A 13,009-nucleotide genomic window follows, 5' to 3' on the forward strand; every position below is an offset into this window, starting at 1 on the left:
TCTCCTTTAAAACTGGGCTATTGCATTTTTTTTCCTCTTTCAGCCTATTCGACTTGTGGTCACGAGCTTTTACACTGCCAAGGACGTGAAAGCCAGCATTTCCAAGCCATTTCTATTTCACTTCATCAGGCAGCGACCGATCAACTCAATGGTGCTCTTACGGAGGGTCTATTCACACTACACTTGCTAAAATCAGTTTCAAGCTCAACGTGCGGCCTCCCCGTTGTGCTTGCGGGGGAGTATTAGGGAGAGAATCGAGAGTTATGATATGGAGAAAATCAATTGAGGATATCAAAGAATATTTGATATTTATGATACTGTGTAATCTTTGATATATTTCCACAATTGTTGTATTCCATCTACTATAAATAAGAATACAATCACACCATTTGGTGTGCGTGACATTTTAGGATATTATTTTAAAATCACAATTCTAACTTTAACTCTGCTCACTACAAAACAAAATAACTTATATAAAGTCAAAGAGTGAGCCCCATTTATACTATTTTTTTTCATAACAAAACAACATAATTTATACAAAGCCAAAGTGTGGGTCCCACTTATATCACTCTTTTTTTAAAATCAAAATCTAATTTTAAAATCTTACTATGAAACCAAATGCAATAATAGTCATCGCTTAATCGTGATTTACCTTCTTTGGGAGATCTTCGCTTTCTTTGCCTCCATTGCATGTAAAGATTTTCTCTTTGTTTGATGAAGTAGGTGATGGGGGCGTGAAATTAGAGGGGTGGTTTATTATTAGTACGAGTTTGGTGGAATTAATTGCTATCTGAAGGTGATGGAAAGGCAATTGTACCTCCAGCTGGATGGAAGAATGTAAGATGGAGACATGACCTTAAAGGAGTGGCAGTAGAGCTCAACTAACTCTCATATATATATATATATATATATATATATATATAAGGGTAAAAACCTAACTATTTTCATTTTACCAAATCACATCATCATTTTTTCGAAGATGGCCACACGTCAGATTATTGATAATTTAATTTAACCAATAAAGTATTGGTTGAGTAATAAACGGCTTCGATCCCGTAAGGAGGAGAACGCAAATTTAAGTTCCGAGAAGTGCACTTATTGGGTGGAGAAATAACCTTCAACACTCAATCTTCTTGAATAACCTTTAAGTTCAATTGTTTTGGTTTTCACAGATAATTGTCGTATATATTTTCAACCACCTAAATATTTACTATATAAATATTTTATTGTTCAGAATATATTTTCACTATTAGATTAAGATTAGAGTAGATCTCTCGATTTTCATTGATTCTCGAACCATATGCAGCTTCATAGATCGAGTTGGCGCAACAACCAATCGAATTGATTTAGTTGATGCGACAGCCATAAGATAGAAAGTTACGACTTAAGAGGAAGTTGCCATCCATTTGCATAATTTTAAACAGGTCACTTCGCGCTGATCAATTCGTCGCTACGTCACCTACGTATCCGTCAAGAGCATGGATATCGAGCAAACATTCTTTCGTATTAGATTGAAAAAAAAGAAGAGAAAAGTAGAAGGTGCAGGACACAATTAGGGAGGGATCACGTAAACAACGTGCTAACTGGCTGGCCTGTGTTCAATGGTTTGTTGTGAGATTACTGAGGAGTTGGGTTTTGTACGAGAATTGAGTCGAGAAAGTGAAACGCAAAGCAATCAAAGCACTGCGCCTACGTGTCGACAGGTTGAGTCATATGTTTTCATCTTTCTCGTGACTCATCAAATCAATTCTCAAAATTCGTTGATTATAACAAAAAGGACGTGCAATGTAGTAGAATATGTGATCACTTATTGATTTAGAGATCGCAAATCTAATATTTAGTGAGATTATTTAAGTTTTTTTATTAATTATTTATAATTTTTCTTTTATTGTGCTGAATATTGAAGTATATTTTGGGGCAATAATTTTCTTTATTGAAGTATTATTTACATTATTTTCACTGTTATGTCATTTCACAATGCGAGTTTCTGCTGTATTTATGTGCACCTGCGGGAGAGACGAATATTTAGGGGGGCCATATTAGACTATTTTCTTTTTCTTTGTGGGAATTTTTTATTTTTAAAACTTTTACTTAAGTAGGCTAATCATTTTAACAAATAATAAATAAATAAACCTATAGATATATTTTGTTTCCTTTAGCAATATGCACATATGAAAAAATATATATATTTCCGGAAATTAATACACATTGGTATATCATTCGGGAATGTCATCTTATTATATATGATACGCGGAAACAAATAGCATTTTGAAGTGGATTTTTCCTTTATTGTATTGCATTTCCACTTTCATTATGACTCAATTTGCGCTATTAAAAAAATTATGTAAGAATATTTTTATTCCTTTCATCTTAAACTTTTCTTCTTAGTTGTACTAAAATTTTATCACATGCTAATAACTCCATGAATTTCAAATTTAGAAAAAAAAATACTTAAAAATTAATTGGGATGTCACAAAACATCAAGTTCAAAGCAAAAACAAATATAAATTAAATGCTTAAACTGAACTTTTGTGATAAACCTTTGTAGTGTGTTGACGATTGAACAGATATGAGATGCATATTAAATAAGTTGATTAGATCCAAGATTATTATGGGATCATTTATACTTAATTAGTTAAGTTCAATATTATTGACGATTATTATTTTGAATTAATAAGAGAAATTGTTGTTAAAATGTAAATAATGATAAAAGAGATGATAGCAAGTATATGATGAAAAATCCATGCAACGTACGGGTTTAGAACACTAGTTACAAATATATAATTATCTAAGTTTTATATTATTTCATGATAATAAATTTTTATATTTCAAGAATTATCTCAAATATCTTCAAAGTTCATAATATTAATGTTCGTGCAATGGGCGGGTTTCCGTCTCATCAGGCTTAATTGCAGCATTGATGATTTAACACTTCAGTGGAAAAAATTCCTTTTTTTGGTAGAAGTGGAACAAATTCCTTAGATAATTAATTAGGAAAAAAGAGCTAACGAGGGCCTATATATTGGCGGGAGGGAGAAGTGTAGAAGGAGGGCAGATAACTGTTGACAGTAACTAAAATAATAAATGAGAGTACTAAGAAATATTTAATGCAATTGCAGTCTGCACGATATGTGTATGCGTGTGCGTGCGTCTATGTATGTGAAAACAGTTGATACACGCATTTCTTCCGCACCAGTCCAATGGAGGAACTTTCAGGCTCAGCCGAGCACCAATATCTGCTCTCAAGTAAGGACCCAGCTCCTCCATGTTCGGAAAGCATTGCTGCCGGTCGCATATTGGTGAAATGGTTCCTCGAGATGGCGATGGGTCTGATCTTTGCTGCCTGGGTGACCTTCATTTTCCTCTTCCCGGCGCCGCTGGTGACTGAACTCTACTACGAATGGCGTGCACTTACCAGCGATACCATCTTTGGCGGCAATGGTCTGTCTGGCTGGTTCAGGGTTTCCTTTTTCTTCCTTCATCTGTTTCTCATATGATCGGATTCTCTCTATCCACTATTATAAAACCAAACCCAAAAGAGACTGTCTTGCCTCACTTTCTATTTTCAAACTTGCCCATTGTCATATTTAATTCAATTGATTAGAACCATTTGATTTGAGGATATAATGGTGAATCTCATATTAATAACTACCCATTAACTTCACTTTGCCACTCATCAACTCTATTTTATTTTCTCAACTCTCTTTCCTACCACTTTTGAAACGTGCTCCTTTAAGCTAATTTTACATTGATCCTTTTTCTATATTGTTTGTCCCTGTACATTGTGAATTTGTACGTCGAGATTAATTTCTTTATTTTTAAAATTTTATTTTATTCTTTCATTTTGAAATAAAAGAAATTCATATGTCGTTATTGCTTTAGCCACCATATTTCATTTTTTTATTCAATATATATAATTTAAGACTACTTATGTAATTTCAAAATTACACGTTAATTGTAGCATCTAATATCTATATCTTTATACATTATAAAATGCATTATTTAATATAAGAGCAAGCTCTTTTGAAGTGATATATAATCTAAGAAAATAGTTAAGAAGTAATAGCACATACATACATACATATATATATATATATATATATATATATGCGCGCGCACATAACTCAGTTAAAAAATGTTTATATAAGTGACGATACTTAATTTCATAAATCTAAAAAATTGAAATTGAAAAGTTTCAAATCACCAAGGGAATAATTAGTTAATTAATTGACTTAATAAGTAATTTTTTTTCAAAATTCTAAACAAATTATATAATTTTGTGTTAATGAACCAGTGCATTGCAAGAGATGGAACACTAAAAATAAAAATTAATTGATTATTCATATAATTTTCAAAAAGAGTTACTGGAAACCACTAAATATTATGAAATTAAGGCTATTTGGGGGACAAAAATTTATCACATGCTAATAACTCCAAGAATTTCAAATTTAGAAAAAAAAGTAATATTTAAAAATTTATTGGGATGTCACAAAACATCAGGTTCACAGCAAAACAAATATGTAAATTAAGTGCTTAAACTGAACTTTTGTGATAAACCTTTGTTTAAAATTCACTATATTACATTTTGTGAATTGTATAAATAGCATTTTCGACAAATTGAATTAGTATCGCAATTCTAACTCTTGGCCAAAAAACCCTGCCAATATATATATAATAATGTGGTGCTTGATTCAATGAAAGGATGATGATGCTTCTTATAGCATATAAAGTAATTTGCTTACTAATACGGATTACCATTTGCAGGAAGCGCATTCTTGATATTTAGTGGTCCGGTTCTGGCGATAACAATTCTTGCCATAGCACGCCGCATCGTTATGTGTTCTCGGGAGGAACAGTTCGTACTATGGTACGTTCATTCCCTTTCTCTTCTTGGTCAACAACTCATTCCTAAGTAGAAGGACAAACCGAGTCACTTGACATGGCAATAATTTCAGGAAGCTCAAACCAGGCAAAGTATCCGAGGTTTAGGTTATCGACATTCCCTGTCGTGGTGGATGGACCATTTGGAGTAGTTTCTGCAGCGGAACTCATCGGTATTTGTCTCGTTGTAGCCTACGTTGTGTGGGCGATAAGTGCCTATACCTTGGAGGATCTTAGCGAATATTCTAAGTCCCCGTTGCCTCCCATACTAAAGAGGTAATTTTGCAATAAATTGATGGTTGGATGCAAGTATACGTATCAAACAACTAATATAGAATGTCTATGAGTGTTTGGTCTAGACTTTAGCTAAATACCAAGAAGATAAGATCACGAATTGGAATTAGACTTTAGATTCCATTGATAACTCTTGTGTCTTGGCCAAAACGAATTAGCTCGTTGAAATTGAGTCCAAAGTTCTAGAGATCAAAGACAACATAATTGAGCACGCAGAAAAGAAGATTTGAAAGAAAAGATGGCCGATGTCGGTTACGATGTCTGTCTTCTCCTTCGTCTCTCACAGCTCTATCACGTTCTCCTTAGCTCTCGCGTTCTTACATTCGGAAACCCTCACCCCTACAAAATCTCTCCTAAAGTTTAAAATCCAACTTCTTAATTGAAAGGAAAATATTTTTTTCTCTATTAAACTTGCCCTTTCAAGCTTTTTCATTGCAAAATATTCCCCAAATAAAGATTTCGAATCTGGAAATTGCCGAAATAACTTGGGACGCAAAATTCAGTACATTAGCATGACCTCGCCGCAACTCGACAAAGTGTGTCATGGTAGAAAGAACAGAGCATTCTGATGAATGTTGTCGGCAACAAGGCGGCATTGCCGCGGCAGTAAATTCCTGAGATGCATTTTTGGCTCCTTCCATGATTTCCAAGCCTCGGTCACAGCTTCAAACCCCTCTGTGCTTTTAGCTTTGACCCTGAAACGTTAAACATGACATTAATAGCATGAATTCTGCGAAAAAGCTCGAAAATCTTCTAGAAAAGATTATAAAGCCAATAAACCTAACTGTCCTAAAACCAACTAAAAGAAAAACAAAAAAACGACTAACTGGAAGTGCCATCGTCCATTTCTAACTCAAAAAGAGTCCATCTAACTCAGTTTTCATGGAGTTATTAGGTACCTTTTTTGCATTGATGTATCATCTCTATTCACCTGCTAACGAATGGACAGAATAATTTCTAAAATGATGCACCAAACTTAACATTTTTTACCAATTTTGTGATTGTAGTGCGACCATGTTGGAATTTCTCGCGTCTCGTATAGGAATTGTTGGAGAGTTTTGCTTGGCATTTTTGTTCCTCCCGGTTGCTCGTGGATCAGCTCTTCTTCGACTTGTAGATATTCCATTTGAGCGAGCTGCTAGGTACCATGTGTGGCTCGGACATCTTACAATGCTGCTCTTCACCCTCCATGGACTGTTATACGTGATCGCTTGGGCAATGCAAGGCACCCTCCTAGAGGAAGTGAGTCTACCAGCTGTAAATTTTGTTGCAAATTAAAGCTGTCATATACGTACATTGCGTTACCTGAGGGTCACACAATGTGAGGGCGAAGCAGCATACTAAACAAAATGGCACTGCTTGAACATTAACATTGCCGAAGCTTCTTGAATTTCATTAACATTGCCTTCTGCAGATAACTTCTTGGCAAGCTTCTGATACATCCAATTTTGCGGGAGTTATAGGCCTGTCGGTTGGTCTGCTGATGTGGGTCACATCTCTTCCTCCAGTGAGGAAGATGCAGTTCGAGGTGTTCTTCTACACACACCAGCTCTACATTGTATTCGTTATATTCTTTGCAATGCATGTCGGCGATTATTTTTTCACCTTTGCTTGTGGAGCAATCTTCCTCTTTCTGCTAGATCGTTTCTTGAGGTTCTGCCAATCACGAAGAACTGTCAATGTCATATCAGCGACCCGCCTTCCTTGTGGAATCATTAAACTGGTCCTCTCGAAGCCAGCAAGTAATAACCGATTTCTCTTTCGAAGTGAATGTCCCTTTCAGAAAAGTGATCTTAAAAGTTCTACTCAACGTTACCAGATCAGAACAACTTGGTTTGGCAAACTATCTTCGGCAAAACTCCCCGACTTTTTGCATCGTTAAGTCCATGAATTTTCGCTTGACTTTGAGTTTCTGTTCGTCTTGCATTGCAGGCCTGCGGTACAATGCCTTGAGTTCCATTTTCCTTCAAATTCGGGAACTGTCTTGGCTGCAGTGGCATCCTTTCAGTGTTGCGTCGAGTCCTCTTGATGGGAAAAATCATCTCTCCGTTCTCATTAAGGTTTCGGGGGAGTGGACAGCCAAACTAGACAGGAATATGTTGGATAATAAAGAGACTTGTGATCAAAACGAGACAACTTTCCTACCTCCAAAGATAACAGCCTCAGTCGAGGGTCCTTACGGTCATGAGTTTCCTTACCATTTGTCGTACGTGAACAAAGTCTTCGAATTGTTGAATTTTCTTCATTACATTCTCAGAAGGCTTTCATAAGCTTTCCATGTGTCACTTTATCTTCAGCTAATGGAGTTACCTTCCCTATTATTCTTCTGGCAGGTACGAGAACCTTGTTCTGGTGGCAGGAGGAATCGGAATTTCACCATTCTTTGCCATCTTGAGTGATATCCTCCACCGTGTCGGGGAAGGAAAACCGTGTCTAACGAGCAACGTTCTACTCGTTTGGGCCATCAAAAAGTCCAACGAGCTGCCTCTACTTTCCACCCTTGACATGGAGTCTATATGTGCCTTCTCCCCAGACAAACTAAATCTTGACATAGTTATATATATCACTCAAGAATCAGCACCTTCACTGGTTAATTTGCCCGATCTTGATGAACCTGCTTGAATTTGTTGACATCCATTATTTCTTTTGTCATCTTGCTTTCTTGATCATTGTAGGAAGAAGGTATCATTATTGAGAGCGCCGAGAGCTCGCATGTCTTTCCTGTCTCGAACGGGTGTGGCATATCTGTTTTGGCTGGTACAGGGAACAATATTTGGTTGGGATTATATGTGATGTCTTCTATTGCCGGATTTATAGTGTTGATGACTCTTCTGGAAATCTTCAACCTATTGAGTTATACCGAAACAAAGTCGCGGTACAGAGGGCTTCTTTTCGTGGTGTGCATGCTTGCAAGCGTGATTATATTCGGAGGCCCTGCCGTGTTTCTATGGTCCTGCTGGGAGAAACGAACATCTGCAGTTGAGAAATCTGAGCATTGCGAGCAGAACGTACAGACAGCTCCCTTGATGCCCAGCAATTTGCCTCAAAGGGAATCAATCAGTTCGAGAAGAGTTCTATACTGCTCAAGGCCGAACTTCCAAGGTACTGTATTCATTGTCCTTTCGCATTTCATAGGACCTTTGATACTTTTCGCTTCCCCAAGTTCAAAGGGGCACTTTCTTAGGCAGTAACTTGCAAATTTGATCTTCACTCAGACGTTTTATTTTCCTTGCGTCTGCAGAAATCTTTGGATCGGTATCGGACCAGTGGGGCCACGTTGATATTGGCGTAATTGTGTGTGGTCCTGCAACTCTGGAGACAAGTGTGGCCGGGGAATGCAGATCTCGGAACTTAAAGAGAGGATCAGACAGCCCGATCTTCCACTTTCATAGCCACTCTTTCGTTTTATAGCTGCCATGATGCCTTCGAGCAGATCCGACTTCATAAATCGGTATGTACGGAAGCATACTGCACATGTTTACATGTGACTTACGCTACTTCCCTTAGGATGTACCGCCCAGTCAGGCCTAGTCATGTTACCAGTACGTCCTATTTATAATAACTGGGTCAATGACCCGCACATTGTTCCCGGTCGATCTCTGGAGATTTGATCATATTGATCAAAAGGGTAAATTTCATGTACTCATCCTCCTAGTAAAACGCCTCCCACCTTAAAAATAAATGATAATAAACCCCTAGTTTTGAAGAAATGACACCTCATGTGGGTTGATATAGCTTTTTTCTTTTTTTTTTTTAATCAATTTTTAAAAATTTGAAAGAAAACCTGATTTTTAAAAAAAAAAAAAAGAAATAAACCACCGAAGGATGGGGAAGGCCCGCGGTGGCTTGACGGAGGGGACCTCCCCTGGAGCGAGGTCCGACCAAATACTTTGTCAGGTTACCCGCCAGTTTGATGGATCAGGTTTGAAAACATTGGATGCAAGGAAGGAATCGAAAAAACGTGAAAAAACCGAGTTTGAGAAAAGGTTCCCACTCGCACTTTAAAATTTGAAAATTAAGATATTGCTTATATCTTGATTTGTATATTTATCATTTTCAATATGAAATTTCTTCTGATTTTTTTACTAATGAAAGTGAAGATAAAAATAATTGGTCTGACCGGATCATTTGGCTCAATGGATCACTTGGATGCTTGCTACTTTGTCCTGGTCGGGTTTAAAAACATAGCACTTAATTGTTCTAGGCTTCTCGCCCGCGTGTCTTTTAATTAAGTTCATGTGGTGGAGGCGGTTCCAGTCGTGCTGCCCGTCCGTGACGAGTGCTGTTCAAAGTAACAAATAATGGACTATGCTTTCACACCATTCAGAGTTCGACGACTCAAATCCTCGGCGCCTTCATTTTCTTCTGCGCACTGATCTTTGCGTAAACATGAACCTTAATCGACATGTATCTCAGCTCCAGCTCAACTACTGTGACAGTCACGTTCCACATATCGATCAGTTTTTTTCGGGGCATTGATGTTCTACTTGGATAGGGAAAGGGATGGTTTGGAGCCCGGGCTGATCCCTGTGTAGAGATGATTATATATTAGAAATCGCTTAGAGAGGAATAATATATATATATATATATGTGATTAGTCCCACGCCGTCATTTTTCTATCATAATCTTTGAGCCATGAGTACGATCATTCGTTCACGACATCCCTTTCCAATCTTTTGACTGTAATCCCAACTAATTATGTACCGCGTGCCTCGGTAATCTTTGGGCGACGGTATGTTGTTTTTGTGTCACAAGTTTCATTATACACATCTTCATGATCTGCGGTAGTAATTGTGAAGATTGTTATATCTGTACCTTAAACTCACTAAGAAGGCAAAGAAGGGCCCTCCGATGGGCTTCTTAAGCATCCCAGGCATAGATGGGCTTCGTGGAATTATACGTTTGATGTGATAGGGAAAATTCACACAATATGTATTCCCTGGTGGTTATTAGGAAAAAAAAATAATTATATGTTAGATTTCAAATGAGAAATTTGGCCGTACACGTGTTGGTATTTTTTAAACGTGAAAATTTCTCACTCATTCTTTTACCTTTTATATTTTTTGTATTGATTAGATCTTTTCCATGACGTTCGATTGCATCCGAAGAAAAATTAAGTCTGGTTCGAATCATTTTCAAATTGAACGGGCCAGTTCAGTAAATTAAAATATCAATTTTTTTTTCCAAAATACAAAAATAAAAAAAGTCATAAACTAATTAATAAACATTAAACCCGAAGCCCCCAAATCACACGTGTAAAAACTAATTGCACAATTGGATCGACCCGGCTTAATTGGATTAGTAGGAAGGGTTCACATTGAAAAAAAATACACGATTGCAAAAATAAACAATCAAAAGAAAAAACACAATCAGTCCGGACCGACCCGGCTCGAATTGGATAAGGCAGGCTCAATGGGCTTCCGAATATCAAAGTACATATCGGAAAAAAAAAAGCAGAAAATCTAGATCGGCTATTTCACGATCGGACTGTCCGATACGCAACTTACATGAGGATTTGGTTGTGTCGGATATGTTGATTGCCCCTGAGATCAGGGTATGAAGGAAACACGAGTTGCAAGCAGATACATAGAAGTGAGGAGTGTACATCCATCTGGATGTTTGTTTGTTGTCTCTCCTTCTTCAATACCCTTGTTGCAAATATAACTTCAATAGAGATCCTGTACTGTTAAACCCTTTCCCATCGTAAAATGGAGAACATTGTCCACCGACACATCGCGGCATGACATCTACCGTCATCACGGGAACATTTGTCGAGGTCCAGAGGACCTCTACCTCCAGCCGTGAGATTATATTTGTTATTCTTTTTTTCGGTTATAAAGAAAGCGCAATATCTAATGCAATTAAAGATAAATTATAAATAACTAATAAAGAGACATGAATAGTTTCACTAGGTATCGAATCTGCAATCTTTAAATTGACGGGTAAGAACATGCGCCAGATTATACTTGAAAGGAGCCATTCCTTTGAATTGCCAGTGGATAGAGCAATCTAGCACCATTAGATATGTCAAGAAACCACTATAGACATAATTAGATAGTTTTATTCTGGAAACAATTCCAGTCCTCGGACGGAACGCAACAATTGAAAAAACTATCATCATCATCATCATTATTATTATTATTAAGAGTGACTCCCACTTTTTTGAATTTTCGAAATTATTAAAAAATTAATATTATAAACATACTCGATTACCCATTTAAGAACAAGTAATCAATCACTAAAGAAAAAAAAAAACTTTTGGGTATTCTAGTCAGCAAATATAACATCCTATCCTTTTCTTTTCACAATTTTCTCCCTCTTCCCGACAACAGTGCTCTCCTTCCATTCCGATGTCTCTTTCTCTAATCTCCTGCCTGACGTTCAAATCATTATTTTTCTCTGGGATCTGTAGAACAGATTGCAAAGGGTGGAGGGGAACACCAACTGTCAGCGGATTGATGAGTAGTAGGTGATGGGCTGACAGGATGGAAATTAGATGGGGTTTCATTAAAGCAACTCTGACACTCTCTCTGTAAGAGGTACAAAAGGCAAATGCGTACGAGGTAGATATGGAGTCAAAGACATGACATGAAGGTTGTCGTACGCGGACATTATGGTATTGGAGCTAACTTTCCTCCTCTTGATTTCGGATGTCGTCAAAACTCAAAGGTTTTTTCTGTATAAAATTTTTGTTACCTACCTACCTATATAGCAGCAAACTCTACTCACGTCGAGCGTAATTAAACTCGAATAGAATTTTTTCATGGCACCTTAACATCAAAACTGATACATTCTCATTCCGCCACTTCATCAAAATATTAATTGATAATTCACTATATAATAAAATTATTTAAGGTTTTCAAGCTTGGGGAAAAAAAGGAAGGAATTCAGAAATATTTTCCATCTTTTATAAGTCCTTTCTCATTAAATATAACTAAGTACAAGCCCGTGGTTTGAGCAATCAATTAATTTATGTAATTTTTTTTTTGGAGAACCTTTAATGCATTTTATGAATTGAAAAAATCTTCCATTTTAAAGTTTTCAACGTTTATTTGCAATTTTTAATATATAATACTTTTTATAATGTCAACTCATGGTTCAACACATCGAATTAATCTATAAAAAAAAAAGGCTGTGCATAGTGTGGGCATATATTTTGCATCTCATACTACTCCTATTGGAGAGATCCTTGACGGATTAAAGAGGTGTAGTGTAGTGAGATACGTCTTTACTTGATAATTAAAAGTTTTCAAGTTGAAAATCATCCGTGTCCCTTTATTAGTTATTATGATTTATATTTCATTATATTATATTTATGGGCCTCTCTTTGTAACCGAAAAAAAATTTATTACTCACTAGAATATAGGAGACAAATATGGATAAATTTGTCAATTCATATAGTTTTCTAAACAACGATACCACCTTTACTGATTTTCTCTTATTTTCCTTCTCTCTTTTCCTCTCTACTCTCTCGTCCGTGCAAGTCCGACCACGTTCAGATTGGCATTCTCTCGGCCTAACTCTATTGAAATTTTCTCCTTTCCCTTATTACTTACTAAAATATGAATAATTTTTTCTTCAAAAATAAATATTTAAAGAATAATATGGGGCGATTGTATTTATACCTTCTTCAGTAACATTAATTGATTTGACACATTACGGTATGAATTAATGTTTTAAAACTTTTACTAATTAAAAAGATTATGGAATACCATTATACCTTATATACTTTTATAAGAAACTGAAACTATATTCAACTTGCATGTAACGTGGATCACCGTTTTGTACATCTATATGAAAGAATGCGGCTAATTCTTACTGTTCTTATATTATA

General features: G+C 36.3%; 1 protein-coding gene across 1 annotated transcript; it reads left to right on the forward strand.

Moving 5' to 3' along the window:
• Nucleotides 1-3,055: 3,055 nt before the first annotated feature.
• On the forward strand, nucleotides 3,056-8,881 carry LOC116194388 (ferric reduction oxidase 7, chloroplastic-like). Its single transcript, XM_031523202.1, has 9 exons — nucleotides 3,056-3,441; nucleotides 4,765-4,859; nucleotides 4,970-5,157; nucleotides 6,183-6,417; nucleotides 6,590-6,917; nucleotides 7,108-7,381; nucleotides 7,509-7,764; nucleotides 7,851-8,277; nucleotides 8,417-8,881. Exons 1-9 carry the CDS (start codon nucleotides 3,201-3,203, stop codon nucleotides 8,584-8,586), a joined length of 2,214 nt encoding a protein of 737 aa, XP_031379062.1. The 5' UTR covers nucleotides 3,056-3,200; the 3' UTR covers nucleotides 8,587-8,881.
• The last annotated feature ends 4,128 nt before the right edge of the window (nucleotides 8,882-13,009 follow it).

This window comes from Punica granatum, chromosome 2, assembly GCF_007655135.1.
Source record: "Punica granatum isolate Tunisia-2019 chromosome 2, ASM765513v2, whole genome shotgun sequence".
In the NCBI taxonomy this organism is placed as follows: Eukaryota; Viridiplantae; Streptophyta; class Magnoliopsida; order Myrtales; family Lythraceae; genus Punica; species Punica granatum.

Excerpts from the sequence above, each read along its gene's own strand:
- LOC116194388 (XM_031523202.1), top strand. The coding sequence starts at position 3,201 with ATGGAGGAACTTTCAGGCTCAGCCGAGCACCAATATCTGCTCTCAAGT. Across the intron at positions 6,918-7,107 it reads GGTCCTCTCGAAGCCAGCAA|GCCTGCGGTACAATGCCTTG; the intron begins GTAATAACCGAT and ends CTTGCATTGCAG. Across the intron at positions 7,765-7,850 it reads AAGAATCAGCACCTTCACTG|GAAGAAGGTATCATTATTGA; the intron begins GTTAATTTGCCC and ends TGATCATTGTAG.